Here is a 17,482-nt window from a genome sequence, read left to right on the forward strand (position 1 = left end):
TGTAATATAGCTTTTAGGCACATCAAATTGTTGCTTTTTATGCTACTACAGTGAATGTTTAAAAAGGATATGAGGGTGGTAGACCCAAAGAGTGTCATTTAGCCAATCCATGCCATTATCTTGCTGCAGCATCTGGTCATAAGTGATGCACAGAAACTTGATGTCTTCCTCATCTATTCCCCCATTCCAAATATCATACAATACAGTCACTTCCTCAAATTCAGAGCGGGGCTTAAATCGAGCTTTGGGTGGAGAATACTCAGGTGAAGTAATTTTAGAAATTTCTACATGTCTCTTCTTATGCCTCTTAGGCAAGTGTCTTTTAGACTTAAGTAAATCTTCATCTTTTAATTCATCGATGTACTGATTTTCTATCCCCTTAAACGGAAGTTTCTCTACAAGGGCCTCACCAAGAATTTTTTCAGGGTAGCTTTCATTCCTAAAGTCTAATGTTACTGCTGCAGGATCAGTCATTCCCCCCAAATGTGTGGGATGTACATCAAACAAGTCTTTGCTCACAGCACTTTCTGTCAAGGCAACTGGAACAGCAGGATCAGCACTTTTACAAGTATGGGTAACCAAAGAAAGAACTGAGGGAGGTGATCGTTTAGGTCTTTCGGTTTTCCTCTTAAACAGTGGTGAAAGTGGTGGTGAAGATGGAATTACAGGAGAAAACAATTCAGTTTTCACTTCAGCCTCACTTTCCTCACTCGTTAATATCCTGTCATCTGGTAAGCATGTTGAAGTTTCTGAAGAGTCCAAGTCCTCCGGTGTTAATCCAAGGTCTTTTTGGAGATCAGATCCGAGAGGGCTGGCAAATGGAACAGGAGAAGGAACACCATCAACATTGACTGTTAAGGAAGCACTTTTTGGTTCTTTAAACATTTTCTCATCTAATTCATCCACAGACACCTTCTTGGTGGAAGAAACATGAGAGAGAGTGGGACTGGGCTCTGGAAAAGTTGGAGTAAAATTAAAATCTCTTCCTGGAGTCCGTGGAATACCACTATTAACCCCGGGTGACTGTGACAGGTAAGAAAAAGGGCTCCCTGGAATGTGAGGAGAACTCAAAGTCAAGCTATTTCCTGTGAGAGGAGCATCACTGCCTGGTGTAGCTGGAACCGTTTCAGTACTCTGCGACTTCCCAAGAAAGTGAGATAATTTTGCCAATATGTCTCGACCTGGAGTCCTAGGAAGATCCTCTTCAGATAAAGTCTTGGTCACAGGTAATACTTGTTCATTGTTTTTTTCTGGTGGAGCCAAAGGCTCTTCTGCCTTAACAACAACTGCTGGAAGTGGAAGTGTAGATGGAGGAACCATGTAAACTGTAGGGTGGAGAGTCTCAGAATGTGAATGCTCTGCTATTCCCCTTCCAGGAGTCTTTGGGACACCATCTTCCTCCTCTTCTTGGATACATGGTAGTATGCGAGTTTGTACTTCTAAGTCACTGTCATCTGATTTATTGAGAAAGCTGGATTCACTGGCAATAGAGACATCAGATGGCCTTGAAGGGGTGTAGGGACAGAGATTTTCAGCACCTTGAAATGCCATCTGACCTCCTGGGAGCTCCGATACGTAGTCAGTCTCCAATACTGGAACCAACTCCAGCTCAACATATGTTTCAGAGTCCTCATCTAAAAAATAAAAACCATATGAGAAAAAGATAGCAACGGAAGAGGTTTTCAAGACACTGTCTCACACTAAGCAGTTTTTATTTAGCGCAATACAAAATGTTTCATTTATTCTCGAAAGAGTTAGGGGATATTTTATTCACACAGCAATTAAGATGAAATGTAGCATGTGTATAAAAATAAAAATAGTTCTATACAGCTTGCAGTTGTAAGGCAGTAGCTCCAGGTTAAACAGGTCCTCAAAAACACAAATCAGAAATGCAAGAATATGTTTGCTAACTTTTTTATGACTAAGGTGTTACAAAAAATAGCAGCTGTTAGAACCTTTAAGGAAAAAGTCACTGTATAAAGGATCAAAAAGAAAGTTACATACCTGTAATACTAGCTCTCCATCATTGCCAAAGGCCTAAAAATCCTGCAAGAAGAGTACCTCTGTGTATTTCCTAGGTCAAAGACACCCCAGAGATATTTTAAATAGAATGTGGTCATTCTGATTAAACATAATAAAGTGAAAGAAAATATTGCTGCACGTAGGCTTTATTTATGGTTAGGGAGATGCATTTATATATTGAATGAGTGTTCGAAGGTCCAGCAAATGTTACAATATTGTAATATGTATTCACTAAAATAAGATCTCATGAAGGATTAGGAATCTTTATGTCAGGCATTGTTTGCTTCACTACACCCGCCAGACCAATAAAAAAACAAAAAAATCCCAGCAAATATATTACAACTGAATACATCTTTCAAGTGGCTACATTTACCAGTCCGGGGGATTTTGTTTGATCCTGACTGAGGTCACTCAAAGGCAAAGTCTCCTCATGCAATCAGGTGCAAGTGGGGCTTGTTAGGGTGCAATATTCACTCTCATCTCTTCTGGCTCAACTGACTTTTTCCACTAGGTGCTTTTTGGCGGACTCGCTCAGGACTGATTTCAGTATCAGTGGAGGAGGGCTTCCAAACAACAACCAGTGAACATAATCTCAAAAAAACCAGTCTGCTTTTCCTGAATATTCATGGAATTTGTGTCTTCTCCATCAGATTTCAGAAAATGTATTAAAAACGTTCTAGGAGGTTGAATGAAAGGTGTGTCTTGTGAGAGGAAGGAGAAATAGGAAAATGAGGAATTTATTATGTTTCCATTCTCCACTAATGAATATTCTTACAGATTGATCACAAATTTTAGGTAGGTTATGTTTATCACTATGCAACCAAATATCACACTTTTTTAAAACATAATTTGTATTGTTTTATAGAAGCAGTTGCATTACATGTATAAAAGTGGCACATGTACCCTCCGATATATCTCATTACAATATAGTGCTGAGCAGCACAGTCAATAAATCTAAGAGCCACGATGGACGCTTCTGCTGGCGAATCTTGTTCATCATCTATAAACACGAACTTCAATACAGTGCACAGTCTATCCATCCAAAAGCAAAATTCAAAAGTGTTACATCTACAATCTACAAACTACTGAGCTAAGGGAGTGTATACAGTATATTAATCAACGAGTACTAATACACAATATGCAGATGTTTGTGGGGGTATGCCTGTATATAGATAGACTTTCAGGGATCTCTAACCATCACAATGTGGGAATATGTGCTATACCACTACTGAGTGTAGCTACAGTCAATCTTCGTCTTCCTGAGTAGGTACCACATGTCTCTCGTCGACATGCCGCTACAATTGCATCTAGGTTTGTGAGAATCCGGCGGACACAGCCTCTTTTTTACCTCTAACCTAAGTGTGGGGCCTTCACATTCTTCCCACATATTGAGTGCTGTAACCCATTCTCTGATATTAGGCCCCCTCAGATTTTTCAAAACCAGCTAGGACTAAACCCAGATCAAGAAATCTGGTGGTCGTTGGGGAGGAGCCAAGCTCGACATCGTGATGGCCGCACAGTAGCTCGGCTCCGCCGACATCCCTGCCCAAACTCATCTATCCTGCCGCCCATCCTGCCCAAAAAGGATAACATTTTATAGATGAATGTTTGCTGATACTCACCAACCGTCCTGGTGGATCCGCAGCGGCGTCCTCCCAGGAAGTGCGGCCTCCGTGGGGTGGAGACCGGGGCCTTGCCTTCAGCGAGTGACCGCCGAGACTGTGTCTGCGGCGGCCTCGGGTGGAAGATGGAGGCCGGCCGGAAGATGCCGTTGTGCGAAAAGGCCGGAGGCAACTGAACGCGCCTGGGACTACCGTCCGGTGTTCCAGAGGTGAGGTGCGGCAAGTTGTGTGTGGGGGACGCCGTGTTGTTGGCTCCCCCCTTTGTTGCTGTTGCCTTGCCCGGCCATTCCGAACCTCATCGCTCGGTGGCGGAGAGTGGCTCCAGCGGAACGGTGGCGCTGGCGGGTCCCCCTCTTTTGGTGGTTCTCGTTTCTGCACCGAGGGTGCTGTTTGGGTGCTTGAGGGGGATCCCGCGGGGGCCCTACTGGTGAGCCCACCCCAGGAGTTGGTTCCGAATGGACGGCACTGCACTGCACTCGCAAAATGGCAGCTGATGCCGTGTGCTGTGAAACGCCCCGGGATGTCGATGCTGTACCTCTGTACTGTGCTGGGGCCTGCACTGGGGAGCGCAAACCCACGATTGGCGACGTCCTGCGAGTGCTGAAGATTTGGCAAGTGACCTTGGCCTGGGATTCTTGTGTACAAGACAATGTGGTGACCGCCATTGCTCCCGGGCCGTCCCTCAGAGATGCGGATGGGCCCGAGGTGGTCGCTGTTTGTTCCCTGCTTTCTGGTGGGGGTAACGATGTTCCGGTTCGCATGCGGGAAGATTTGCTGGTGACCATTGACACTGGTATACATGTCTGCCGTAAACAGCTTTTGCATTACCATCGGCGGAGGAGATCCCATGGGTTGCTTCCATTGGCCGTTCAGCGGCTGCTCCACGGCCTTTTCTCACCGCTTTGTTTTATGCCCGCTACTTCGACATACATCGTGGCGATAGCTAAGAAAGGACTGGGGTGAGCCCGGTTCTTAATCCGGAGGACTGCTGTTCGGTGCACGGAGTTATGGACTGCCCCAAATTGTGATAATTTGTCAAATCCTTAATATGTATGGCTACCTGAAAACTTGCCAGTTTCGGCCGAACTAATTGTTTGTATGGGCGGGGGGTGGGGGGCCGTGCGCCCTGTTACATGGTTTCCTCTCCCTTGGCTTTCCTTTTTCCCTTCTTTCTTTCCCTTTCCCTATTTTACCTCACTCTATATTTCGGGTTCATGTTTAGGGCAACAGGCACGCTGCCGGGGGGGGGGGGAGACGGGGGGGGGGGGGGGGGGTAGGCCATAGCCTTCTGCAGGGGTGCAGGGTGGGGCGGGAAGATTGGGGGCTAGTAGATAGTTATTTGTATCTATGGCTCTTTTGTGTCCTTTTCTTGGGTCTCCATGACTGTGCGTGATTTCCGCGGGGTGAGTTACTGGGGGGGGGGAGGATTGGGTATTCCTATATAATACGCTACTTTAGGTTTTGCTTATCCTGACTTAGCCGCCCCGCCCCTAAGCATGTTTGCTATCTGGACTGTTGATCGCCATTATCGCCGTGGGGCGGGTACAGTAACGTGGAGTCCCCCTTTTCCTTTTTTCTAGTATTTTTGTTTTCTTTTATTCTCCGGGTTGGGCTGTATAATGATTGCAACTTTATCCGTCTCTCTGATGGTTTTACTGTTATGAGAGTGATGTTCTGCTTGTCTTTCGGCACGTGAGGTTGCGGGTGGACGCTACCGAAGAAGAATTGCAAGGGCATCTATGACTTGCATGCTTTGGACCTTTCTGATGATAGATATATGTATTCCCTATTATAATGTTGTTGGTTTTGTTCCCCGCTATGTGCACCAGGACGCTTATTATACAACCGATCCTTTACTCTCTTAATATAAAAATTAACCTTCTTTGATACTATGCCGAGTGGTTCCACTTAGTTAGCATTACGGACTCGCAGCATTGTGTAGTTTCCACTTAGTTAGCATTACGGACTCGCAGCATTGTGTAGTATCGCGTAACCACTCCGTATTTTTATTGATAAAGGTGCTTTCCAGTTTGTTCCGTGGCCGGCCTCTGGGTTGTAGGCCCGTATTTGTATGCAACCATCTACACAAATAAAGGTTTTCAAAAAATTAAAAAAAATTAAAAAAAAAAGAAATCTAGTGGTTACCTTCAGCGCCTTAAGCCTCTGTGGTAGGCCCAGCAAAGCACATCGCCGGACCAGTGGGGAATTTTCCGTAAGTAGCCAGGTGAATATAGAAAATGTGGCTTACCCTGTTAGCATCTGTACTGGCATGCAGTGCTGTAGACTCACATGCAGTGCTGTAGACTCACATGCTCTGGATATTCCTGCTTTAGAGAGTTGGGCTCGGACGTGTAAAACTTATTTTTGTTTGAAGAATTCTTTCGGGTCTCGAGGTATAGTGTCTCCTCCTATGACTGGTAATGCACAAAAGCATCGACTCCATAGTTAGATTGTTTTCCCGCACAGCGGGTGTGGATGGAAATGGAGCATGAACATGCTGAATGATGACCATTGAAGGAGAAAAGGTATGAAAAAAAGTTAAAGGAAAAAAAGATCTGCAACAACTGAAGGCAAATGAGGAGGAGAGTGAGCGCATGAGAATCTACAGCACTACATGCCACAAACAGCTGCTTATAGGGTAAGTAACATTTTCAGTTTGTGGCATGTGGCAATGTAAAGGAGCCCCCCCCAAAAGCAGTGGTGGCTAGCAGATGTTGGAGAGGATTGGAAAGTGTATGTAGTATAGCCTGGCCTACTTGAGCCGGTCGCCATGCTAGGACATCCACGCAGTAGTGTTGGACAAGTTACTTACCATCGGTAACGCCTCATCTTGTACAGACAGTATCTAGCTGCAGATTCCTTACCTTTGAATTTTCAGACTGGATCTGGAAGATTTTTTTCGAGCAATAACCCTGTGTGCCGGTAAGTGGTGTTGGTCGGCTCCGCGTGACATCGTCCGCGCCGGAAGTGACGTCTAACTCCCATATATCGGCACCACCTCCGCGGGCTGATGCAGGTGATTTTTTATGACTTTCCACACCAGAAACACACAGCCATGATGAGTACTGACATTGCTGTATTTAAAAACTAGGGGCCGGAAAGGTAACAACCTTGACCCTAGAAATGTGTACATGGTGGGGAGGATTAAGGCATATGAGGCTAGGTACTATCTCTACCAGAAAAGGCATTACCGAAGGTAAGTAACTTACCCAGCTGATAGACATCTATCCGCAGATTCCTTACCTTTGAATTGATTTCCCAAGTAATAGCATTCCCAGAGGAGGGACTGCAAACATGTTTCAGACTAGAAAGTCCTACAGGACCAAACAGGCAAAATGGCTGCGCCTGCAGACTACACTGTCCACACAGTAATGCTTGGTAAATGTGTGCAGGGATGCCCACGTTGCTGCCTGACAGATTTCTAGGACTGGGCCTCCACATTCTAACAAAGTGGTTGCAGCTTCAGTTCTGGTGTAATGAGCTCAAGCCTTCAGGAGGCTGCTTCTTTGCCAAAGCATAGCCGATATTGATGCAGAGAAGGACCCATTGTGAGATGGTTCTTTTCTGCACTGCCCAACCTTTCTTTGCACCTACAAAGCCCACGAAGAGTTTGTCGTTCACCTGGAATTCTTTTGTGCGGGCAAGGTAGAACGACTGCTTTTTGGGTCCAGATGGTGGAGAAGCTCCTCTTCCTTAGAGGGATGTGGAGAAGAGTAGTAAGGGGGCAAGGTGACAGATTGTCCCACATGGTAAGAGGTTATCACTTTCAGGAGGAAAGAGGTTCTAGTGCGAAACGCCAACTCGTCAAGAAATATCAAAAAGGGAGTCTTGGATGATAGACCCTGCAGTTAGCTCACCCTCCTGGCAAATGCAATTGCCACTAAATAGATTGATTTTATTGTGAGCAGCCGGAGGGGGAAATTATGCAGAGGCTCGAAAGGAGCACACATGAGGAAATTGAGAACCAAATTAATGTCCCACTTAGGCCTAATGAAGAGGGAAGGTGGAAGCATATGTATATGGGCGCATATCTACATGGGCTTTTAGGAATCTAAGTACAATGGTTGACTTAAATAAAGATGGTTAGTCTGGAAACCTCAGGAAAGCAGATCCAGCAGACAAATACACTCTGAGGGTGCCCAGAGCAGAGGCCTGCGGGCAAAGGTCGAAATGAACAGTAAAACATCAGAAAGGGAAGCAGAAAGAGGGTCAGTAGACTTCTCTGCACAATATATTACAAATTTCTTCCACCGGCAGGTTTATACCTTTTTAGTGGAGGAACGCCTAGCTGCTAGAATAAGACTACAAACTTGAGGAGTGAGGTAGGAAGCTATCAACTGCTGCCGCTCAATCTCCTCGCAAGAAGGTGTATAGTTGACAAGTTTGGGCGGAGGACCTCCCCTGCTACTGCAACCTCATTCAGACAGATCAGGGGCAGTGGTGGCTGGTGGAATTTGAAAGTAGTGTTAGACCAGATAATGGACTTTAATGCCTAAACAAGTGCAATAAACGAGCTTGATATTTCCCCGGTGTGGCAAACTATAAATTTGCTAGTGCAATTTCTGTAGTAAATTGACCAAAAACACATGGAGGTATGCCCTGATGTAGGCCCTCTATTATACTCCTCCTCATTAACAGGGCATTCTAATGTAGATGGTTGAGGGAAGCTCAAAACCTATGTCAAAGTTGGTGTCCAAAATATAGATTACACTAAGAAAGAGATGCTTTTTCAGTTAGATGGATGCCTACAAAGTAGCGTACTGGTCAGAGTGCATAAAGTATGCTATCTGGCTTGGTTCTGGAACATGTTAGCTGCCATGTGAACAGCTGCTGGTATAAAATAACACACCGCAAGTGAAAAATAAATGTTAGTTAAATCTAGCCTTGGTATATTTACTCTTTGTAGTGCTAGAGGCACTCCCATGTATTGACACCACATGATGACCTTTGACTACTATTATTGAATCGACTTTTGGTGACTTACTTTACCAGAGCTTGAATGTACGCTACGCTGCATGTGCCTTGAAAATGTCTTCCATGTCTTCTTGTAGCTGCAGAGGGGGAGAGCTTTCCCAAAGTAGAACAGCCTTGCCAGAAATAGAAATTGTGGGATCAGAGATAGTGACGCACAATTCTGATTTGGTGGGCATGACCAAGTGCAAGCACCTAGGAGAGAAAGACACTACTAACAGGTGGGCAGAGAATGGTGGGATGCATATTCCCCTAGAGTTACTTAGAGCTGTGATTCCTATGTGTCAGTATGCGCAGTTCAGACCGGTCCGACAGATGGTGAGGGGCCAGTTGGAGAAAGGAAAATTACCAGTGCAGATAGGGCAGATTGATTGCCTTGGGCTCAAGCCAAATGATCAACGAGATACTTAGTCAGCAGTGTGTGGAGAGATAGTCAGGAAGGGGACTGCCCAGACCTTCTTACTGTGCAAGTGGAATGAGAGTTTGGCTCCAATACCAAGAATCTAGAGGCCAAAGTGTGGGTAGAATTCTCAGATAATTCCCCAGAGCTAGCAGAGAACCATGCAGACAGAAAAGATAAAACTTTGCCATCAGACCCAAAACAGAAAAATGACAATGTGCTTAAAAAAATATATAATTTTGCAAGAAGAGTGTGGTTTCTTTTTCAGATCATACTGTGACATGTTGGTGTACCTGTGATCTCTATGTCCTGTGTGTGTGTGCCTTTATCAGAGTGAGGCCGTGAGGAAGTGGGGCTGTGGGACAACCCCTATCTCCCCCCCCTCCCCAGAAGAGACCACCGACACCGTTGCTGGCATCCTTTGGCTGAATCAACCAGATGAACTTACCTAGCAAAGACAGTTTTTTAAAATGCTCTAATGACAATGAAAATGTTGAGATATAATCTTAATTATAGCAAGAAGGCTGTGTAGCTTTTACACAGAAATGATGGATTCTAGCATTGCATATCTAAAGTGTTACAGGAGAATCTGTTCAATTTGAAGATTTTGAGATGCCATTATTTTTTAAGCAAAATCTATCAGTTTGGCTGCTTCAATAGTAGAAGTTCCATATTTAGCCATTTTAATACTAGGAGCATCAATGAGTTAACATGTTTGATTGTATTTGTTTTGTGTATTCGTCATACATTTATTTCTGTAGCGGAGTTATCAGATATGAGCTATTTTAGATGATGGAATAAGTTATCAGATATACACGAGTTATTTTAGATGAAGTATTATGTTACATGCTTTTATGATGTCACTGTTTTAATGTGCGCTTCATTTTATATTTGTGCTTCTACTTAAGAAGTTGATTTTTTTATATGTATGTTATGATAGTCAAAGGTCATGGGATGGAATGTAGTGGTAGAAGTACTACCATGTATTGAAACCATGTTATGACCTTTGACTACACTTATTTTAATTGGCTTTTGGTGTTTTACTTTATCCTAGCATGTGCCTTCTTGCCTTAAAGATTTATTTTGTGTCTTCTTGTAGCTACGGGGGTGGGGGGGAGTGGGGAGCTTTCACAGAGTAGAACAGCCTTGTTAGGAACAGAAAGTGTAGGATGTGCATTTGAAAGCATGAGAGAGAGAGAGGTGTGGAATGTACTTCTTGGTCTCAAAGTGCAGTGTTATAAGCAGTGATGCTCACATGTGCATTATGTTGTACATTGGGAGATGAAGTGTGTGATGTGATAAGCAGTGGTGCACAAATGTGCATGGCGTTGTGCATTGGGAAGTATTATGAATTTCTTACAATTGGCTTTGACATGCCCTCATGCCATCTTGAATTCTATTGGCTAGCTTGAGCTTTTGCGCACACAGGCAGGCTCCCAGATTTCTCAAGTTGTTTAGGCTACTCATGTTCAAGGTTGTATTGCCTTTGGAGATTGTGGACTGTACTGCTAGATGGAGACTTTTTTCTAAAATGTATTTATAAGGTTTTATATAGTGCGAACATGCCCCACAGGGGTAGCAGAGAGCTTTACAGTAGACTGTTATCACACATTATATATAAAATCGGAACTCGCATACAATACAAAAGAGGTAGACATTGGTGTTTGGATATAATTGGTGGGAAATAGTCATCAGAGAGTTAAAGTTTTAGGATGTTAATTTCTTCATTAGAAACATTTTCGCATCTTTTTTGAAGCGGTAAAGGAGGAGATTCTGCGTAGATCTGGGGGAAGGGTGTTCCAAATCTTCGGTGAGATACCTGAGAAAGCTCTGTACCCAGTTCTCTTTTTGTGGAAGGATTGAGGTTTTAGTAGTAGTGAGCTCGAATTTCGCGAAAGTTTGCATCCTCCCAACCGCTCTAGCTTTTGTGCTTAATAGCTGGGGATGTGGCTATGTAGGGCTTTGTGTGTCATGCAGACTATCTTTAGTTGTATTCTCGCCTCGTAGGGTAGCCAGTTAAGAGCCTTCAAGGCTGGGGAGATGTAGTTATTTCTTTTTATTCCGGAGACCAGCCTGGCCGCATCGTTAAGCGAGGCCCTGAGCGGTGCTGGCTTGTATTTTGGAAGACCGCATAGTCCAGTCTTGGTAACTCTAGAGCTTGTACTGCCATTTTTAGATCAGTCTGTGGGAGGAAGGGTTTAAGTTTCCTTAGGATACTCAACTGATGATTGGTTCCCTTGGTGGCATTGTAGATTTGTGCCTGCATATTTAAATATTTGTCCAGGGTGACTCCCAGGGATTTTGCGGAGTCAATGATGTATGGAGCGCAATCAAAGGAATGCTTCAGCCATGGGTCTATCATGGTTGTGTGATTGGGAGGGGAGATGAGGAGGTATTCAGTTTTCTTGGTGTTGAGCATGAGGTGGTTGCCATTGAGCCAACTTTGGGTATTATGAAGAATGGCTTTGAGGGAGATTTTCATATAGAGTTGTGTGTAGTCCGCGGATAGGTGATAAAGAATGTTTGCAGAGTTCAGCGCATTAGCAAGGGGTTCCATGAGTGGATTAACAAGCATTTGCAATGTGATAGGTCTCGCAACTGCGAGTTTTGGAGCTATTGGTATTGTAAATAACAATGCCTTTAATTTATGTTGTACAAAACAAAACATAAATAAAAGGCATTGTCATTTACAATGCCAATAGTTTAAACTTGCTTAAATGCTAGACCAATTGCATTGCAAATGCTTGTTTCAGGAGGATTCCTCCTCGCAGGCCCCTTGGAAGAGGCAGCCTGTAAAGCTCTGGGTACTGCGCAAGGCACGTGAGCACAGGAGACAACTGTGCTGGGAGGAGGAGCGTTTCCGATGTGTTTGAGCACACAGACCCGAGGTGCCCACTGTACTGTGGAGTCTTGTGGCCACAAGATGGCAGGTCACAAAAACAACACAACACCACCCAGAATGCCTTAGTATATTAACAAAAGCCCAGGCCTGGAAGCTGTTGGTCATGCAGAGCACGCTTCGGGTTGGAATGGGTGGGGGGAGGTCTTTGATTCTTCTTGGGGGCACCACAGCTGCGAAAAAGCCAAAAAGCCAATCACTCACTCGTTTGACACTTCAATGTTTTGCTGCCTGTGACTGTAGATATCTTTCAGTTACTGACTTGAAAACTGAATCTGGGATCTGTAGTGTGGAAATGAACATGCCAACATGCAGCTTGTACTTTGTTGGAAACACATTCTAAGACAAAAAATGTTGTGTAACTGGATTTTAAAGACAGCATTGTGATTTAAAGGGTGTGATGACTTGCAGAGAGACCCAGTTTTCCTATACCGAACTTCTGCAGTGAAACAAGCAAAGTACTGTAAATACCTCTGTCCACTCCTGACTGTGAAGTGTACGGTCCAGCATGTAAATGTAGAAATTTAAACTGCAGCTAAAAGTCAAGCAGATCCAGACTAAATGATAGAACTGTGATGACACGTAATGAACTGACATATGAAACCGGCTTCATCAATTCAAATGAAATTTACAAAACCTGCCAACAAAAAGAACCTTGCACCACTGAGACACACTGGAAAAAAGTGGAAGCTGAAAAGAAGAGGCATGGAGAGAGAATGGCCTTGCTACAAAGAGATAAGGAATTTCAGACACATTCCTCTGGGAACTATGGAGAGAAAGACTTTTGCTAACAGAAGTCTTAAAAACACACACACACAGACACACACACACCCAATACAGACACACATCCAACACACACACACACACACCCAACACAGACACACAACGAGCGGCAAAACAGAGACACAAACGCACACACACACACACCCAGAGCGCCAACCCAGACATTAACTCTGTACACAGAAACAGCAATTCACAGGATGTTCATCGCCTGTTACTCGAGCCCTATGCAGACCAATACAACTAAATACATTTAAAAAAATAACTTTGTAATGAAAACAGGAGCTAAAGAAAACACAGGCATGTTTCGCACAAATGTACTTTGCCAGCACAGCACCCCTACAACAGCACTTCGGCGGGGCTTTCAATGTGTCTAGCCCAGAGGCTCACCTGGCGGTGCTGTTCCCTCCTGTAGGTGCTGCAGCTCAGACTTCCTTCACTGGCTTTACATGGGCTTGGGACCATGCTGAGGTTCCTTCCTTTCCTTCCTCCTTCGAGGCGGGGTGCGAAGAAGGGCGCCTGCCTATTAGTGCCTCTGCGCGTGCACCGCCACCACCGCGAGACACTGAGCGAGAGAGCAGCGGCGCGCACACTCTGAGGCAGCCCCCAGAGTGTGGACAGCAGCAGCGGCGCGGGCACCAAAAGGAACCTGACGCCAAGAGGAGCGAAGCGCACGCACACATGCGGTGCCCAGCACAGAGGTAGGACATAGGAATAAATGGGGGAACGGATGGGGCGTGCGTGCCAGTGTGTAAGTGGGAGGGGGCGGGCTGGCAGTCGGAGGACTCTCGTTTCCTTGGAGCTGCACAGGTTGCATTCTGCGAGCAGCCTCTAAGGTGTGGAAGAGGCGGGCACGTGCTGACGGGTGAAGCAGAGCGGGAGAAAGCACTGTGTGAAATGCTGGATGGCGCATCACCCTCGCTCCTCACCTTGTGCGGCATTAGGTAAACACCATAAACTGCTTGTCGCATCTCTTCCCCTTGCACAGCTAAAATTCAAAGTGCTTACCAGGTTTCACAGCGTGAAAGGAATTTTGTACATTGTGACGTTCTTGTGTTGAGCACGTTGAGCACACGTTCGCATTGGAAAACAAAAGTGAAATTGAATCGTACTTTAGAAGCAAGAGTGACCACAGACTCCAATCGCCTGCGCGTGCCCCGGTCTGTACCACATGAGAGGCAAGTTGCTGACAATAAGTGTCGCTGGCGACAGCACTTCGCCGCCAGGTACGAGACCTAAAAAGGATTGGTGATAGTGCTGATCCCTGTGGAACTCCTAGGGTGACCATGGATGGTTGAGAGAATGATTGCATCATCTTGATTCTTTGGGTTCTGTTGCTTAGGAAGGAGGTAAACCATTGTAACACCGAATGGAGGGCCATTTAAGCTGGACAAACAAACAATATGTGTGCCAGAGTCTCTCATTGGTCCAGACACAATGGGCACTTACTATTACCAGATGGAACACATTTTGCAGTATACGATCTTATTGGCAGTGTGTCTACCCTGAATTGAAAATACAGCTTCCGGTTGAATGGTTTGGTTATTACATCCCAAAATTGCTCTAGATTTGTCCGAAACTGGACTTCCCAAAAACTTTCGGTAAGCGTTGAAGTGGCACTATTTCGATGGATATTAGAAAAGGAAAATACTACTTACCAGTATGCATCTGTTCTTGGCATGTAGAGCTGCAGATTACAACACTTAGCATTAGATCGCCACCTGGTGGTAGCTCAGATGATTGCATGTTGTCGTCGTCTTGGAGGAAGTCTTTGTAGTCACGAGATAGGTGAATCCTCCCTTGGACGATAGTGCGCATATGCATCGGCTCCATCCTTAGATTGATTTTCACCTTGATGGAGTTAGTAGAGGTAAAGAAAAAGATATCCATGCGTGTGCATCTAAGTAAGATAAAACTGGAACCGATACGGGTCCCGGGGAGGCGGGAGGGCGTGTAGTAATCTGCAGCTCTACATGCCAAGAACAGATGCATACTGGTAAGTAGCATTTTCCGTACGAGGCATATGAGCTGCAGATACTACACTTAGCATCGATTGTGCAGCAGTGTCTCCCCTAGAGGTGGTCAACTGAATCTGTTGCAGTAGTTTGAAAGAGAGCTTTAACACCTTGGCTGCGTCGAACGTTCAGCTCCAGTGCTGAACGTTCGAAAAACGGGTGGGGCACCGTCGGACAACGGACGTTCGCAGCACTACCAAGGAAGTGCACGTGACGACCGTTGGCCGACGGCAGCAGCCAAGGGGTTAAGGACAGCCTGGCCTACTGCAGCTTGCTGCTTGGCTTGCACATCAACACAGTAGTGTTTAGTGAAGGTGTGTGTTGAAGACCATGTTGCCGCCTTGCATATGTCCTCTAGGGGGATGTTTCCTAAGAAAGCCATAGAGGCTCCTAGTTTGCGTGTGGAGTGCGCTCTAGGAGGAACTGTTATGTACGCTTTGCTATTTGATAGCATATTTGTATACATTTTACAATCCATCTTGCAATTCCACCTTTAGAGATGGGGTTGCCTTTATGAGGTGGAGAGAAAGACACAAACAGTTGTTTTGTTTTTCGAAAAGACTTAGTTCTATCAATATAGTAGAGGAGAGCTCTTTTAACATCTAGTGTGTGTAGAGCCCTTTCGGCTACAGAGTCTGGGTTTTGGAAAAAACACAGGTAACTCTACAGATTGGTTTAAATGAAAAGGAGTAATGACTTCTGGAAGGAATTTTGGATTAGTTCTTAAAACCACTTTGTTACGATGTAGTTGTAAAAATGGTTCTTGTATTGTGAAAGCTTGTATCTCATTTACTCTTCTAAGAGAGGTAATAGCCATAAGGAAAGCTGTTTTCCACGTGAGGAATTGCAGTTCACATTTATGTAAAGGCTCAAAAGGGGGTCCCATGAGTCTTGTAAGAACAACTTTTAGGTTCCACACTGGAGAAGGTGGCAAACTGGGTGGGATGATTCTTTTTAATTCTTCCATAAATGCTTTAATTGCAGGTACTCTGAAAAGAGACAGATGTTGTCTGTTTTGTAAATATGCAGCAATTGCTGCAAGGTGCAGGCATATAGATGAATATGCCAAGTTACACCTTTGCAAATGTAAAAAGGTAGCAAATGATATTCTGAATGGAAGCATCCAGGGGATCAATTTGGTTATTGTTGCAATAAATGGCAAATCTCTTCCATTTAGCAGCATAACAAGCTCTGGTAGTAGGTCTCCTGGCCTCTTTAATGATGTTCATACAGTCTGGTGGTAGGTTAAGATAACCAAACTCTAAGACTTCAGCAGCCAGATCGCCAGATTCAGTTGATTTGGGTCTGGCTGTCGGATGTCTCCATGGTTCTGCGTTAGCAGAGATGGAGTCAGTCGTAACTTTTGGTGTGGAAATAGAGAGAGTTCTAGCAGTGTGGCGAACCATGGTTGGCGTGCCCATGTGGGAGCTACCAGGATTAATTTGAGAGACTGTTGTCTGAGCTTGCGTACTACTAATGGTATTAGTGGTAGTGGCGGAAAAGCGTACGCACATCTGCCTCACCAGTTCATCCATATCGCATTACCCTTGGACAGCGGGTGTAGAAACCTGGCGGCGAAGGTTGGGCATTTTGCGTTTGTGTGTGGCGAACAGATCTATGTCTGAACGACCCCACTTGTGAAAGAATGGTTGAAGAACTTGCGTATGTAGTTCCCATTCGTGAATTTGTTGTGTCTGCCGACTCCACAGATCTGCTATCTGATTGTGAACTCCTGGAAGGTGCTCTGCCAACAGATATATATTTTGTGGAATGGCCTATCTCCAAATGTTCTGTGCGAGCTGGGACAGTTGTAGAGTGTGTGTGCCCCCCCCCCCCCCCCATTTTTGCCAGAAACCGGTCCTCGGAAGCTTGTTTCCAGTCCAGGGAAGGCATGGCTTGGCTTGGCAGTTCGGACTGGACTGTTCCCATGAGGCACAGGGTCAGACTGATTTGCATATAGCCATGTCTGAACTGGGGTGGCAGAGTGGGCTAAAGAACGGTGATGGATTAAACCCAGATCTTTTGACTGGGTGTGAGTGTTTGATTGGTTCAGATGCTCCGTCCATTACCACCCCCTTTTGTACCGCTTTTGGCCGCCATAAGTGTGGCAGGGTATGCTCAGACGTGAGTCCCTTGCTCACTTTGCCACTGGATTCAAGCAAGCCGGGCTGAAGACGGCTGGAATGCCAGAAACCGGTCCTCGGAAGCTTGTTTCCGGTCCAGGGAAGGCATGGCTTGGCAGTTCGGGCTGGACTGTTCCCATGAGGTACAGGGTCAGACTGATTTGCATATAGCCATGTCTGAACTGGGGTGACAGAGTGGGCTAAAGAACGGTGATGGATTAAACCCAGATCTTTTGACTGGGTGTGAGTGTTTGATTGGTTCAGATGCTCCGTCCATTACCACCCCCTTTTGTACCGCTTTTGGCCGCCATAAGTGTGGCAGGGTATGCTCAGACGTGAGTCCCTTGCTCACTTTGCCACTGGATTCAAGCAAGCCGGGCTGAAGACGGCTGGAATGCCAGAAACCGGTCCTCGGAAGCTTGTTTCCGGTCCAGGGAAGGCATGGCTTGGCAGTTCGGGCTGGACTGTTCCCATGAGGCACAGGGTCAGACTGATTTGCATATAGCCATGTCTGAACTGGGGTGGCAGAGTGGGCTAAAGAACGGTGATGGATTAAACCCAGATCTTTTGAATGGGTGTGAGTGTTTGATTGGTTCAGATGCTCCGTCCATTACCACCCCCTTTTGTACTGCAAAATGGAAGCCGGACAT

General features: G+C 45.4%; 1 protein-coding gene across 4 annotated transcripts in view; it reads right to left on the bottom strand.

Moving 5' to 3' along the window:
• The window catches only part of SETD1B (SET domain containing 1B, histone lysine methyltransferase), a 402,280-nt gene that overhangs the window by 97,780 nt on the left and 287,018 nt on the right, over nt 1–17,482 (bottom strand). For all 4 annotated transcript variants that reach the window (XM_086942988.1, XM_086942987.1, XM_086942986.1 and 1 more), the window contains exon 13: nt 72–1,634. In XM_086942988.1, the coding sequence (XP_086799114.1) occupies nt 72–1,634 (1,563 nt within the window). The remainder of the gene's footprint in view (nt 1–71; nt 1,635–17,482) is intronic.

This window comes from Lissotriton vulgaris, chromosome 11 (assembly GCF_964263255.1).
Source record: "Lissotriton vulgaris chromosome 11, aLisVul1.2, whole genome shotgun sequence".
NCBI classification, from domain to species: domain Eukaryota; kingdom Metazoa; phylum Chordata; class Amphibia; order Caudata; family Salamandridae; genus Lissotriton; species Lissotriton vulgaris.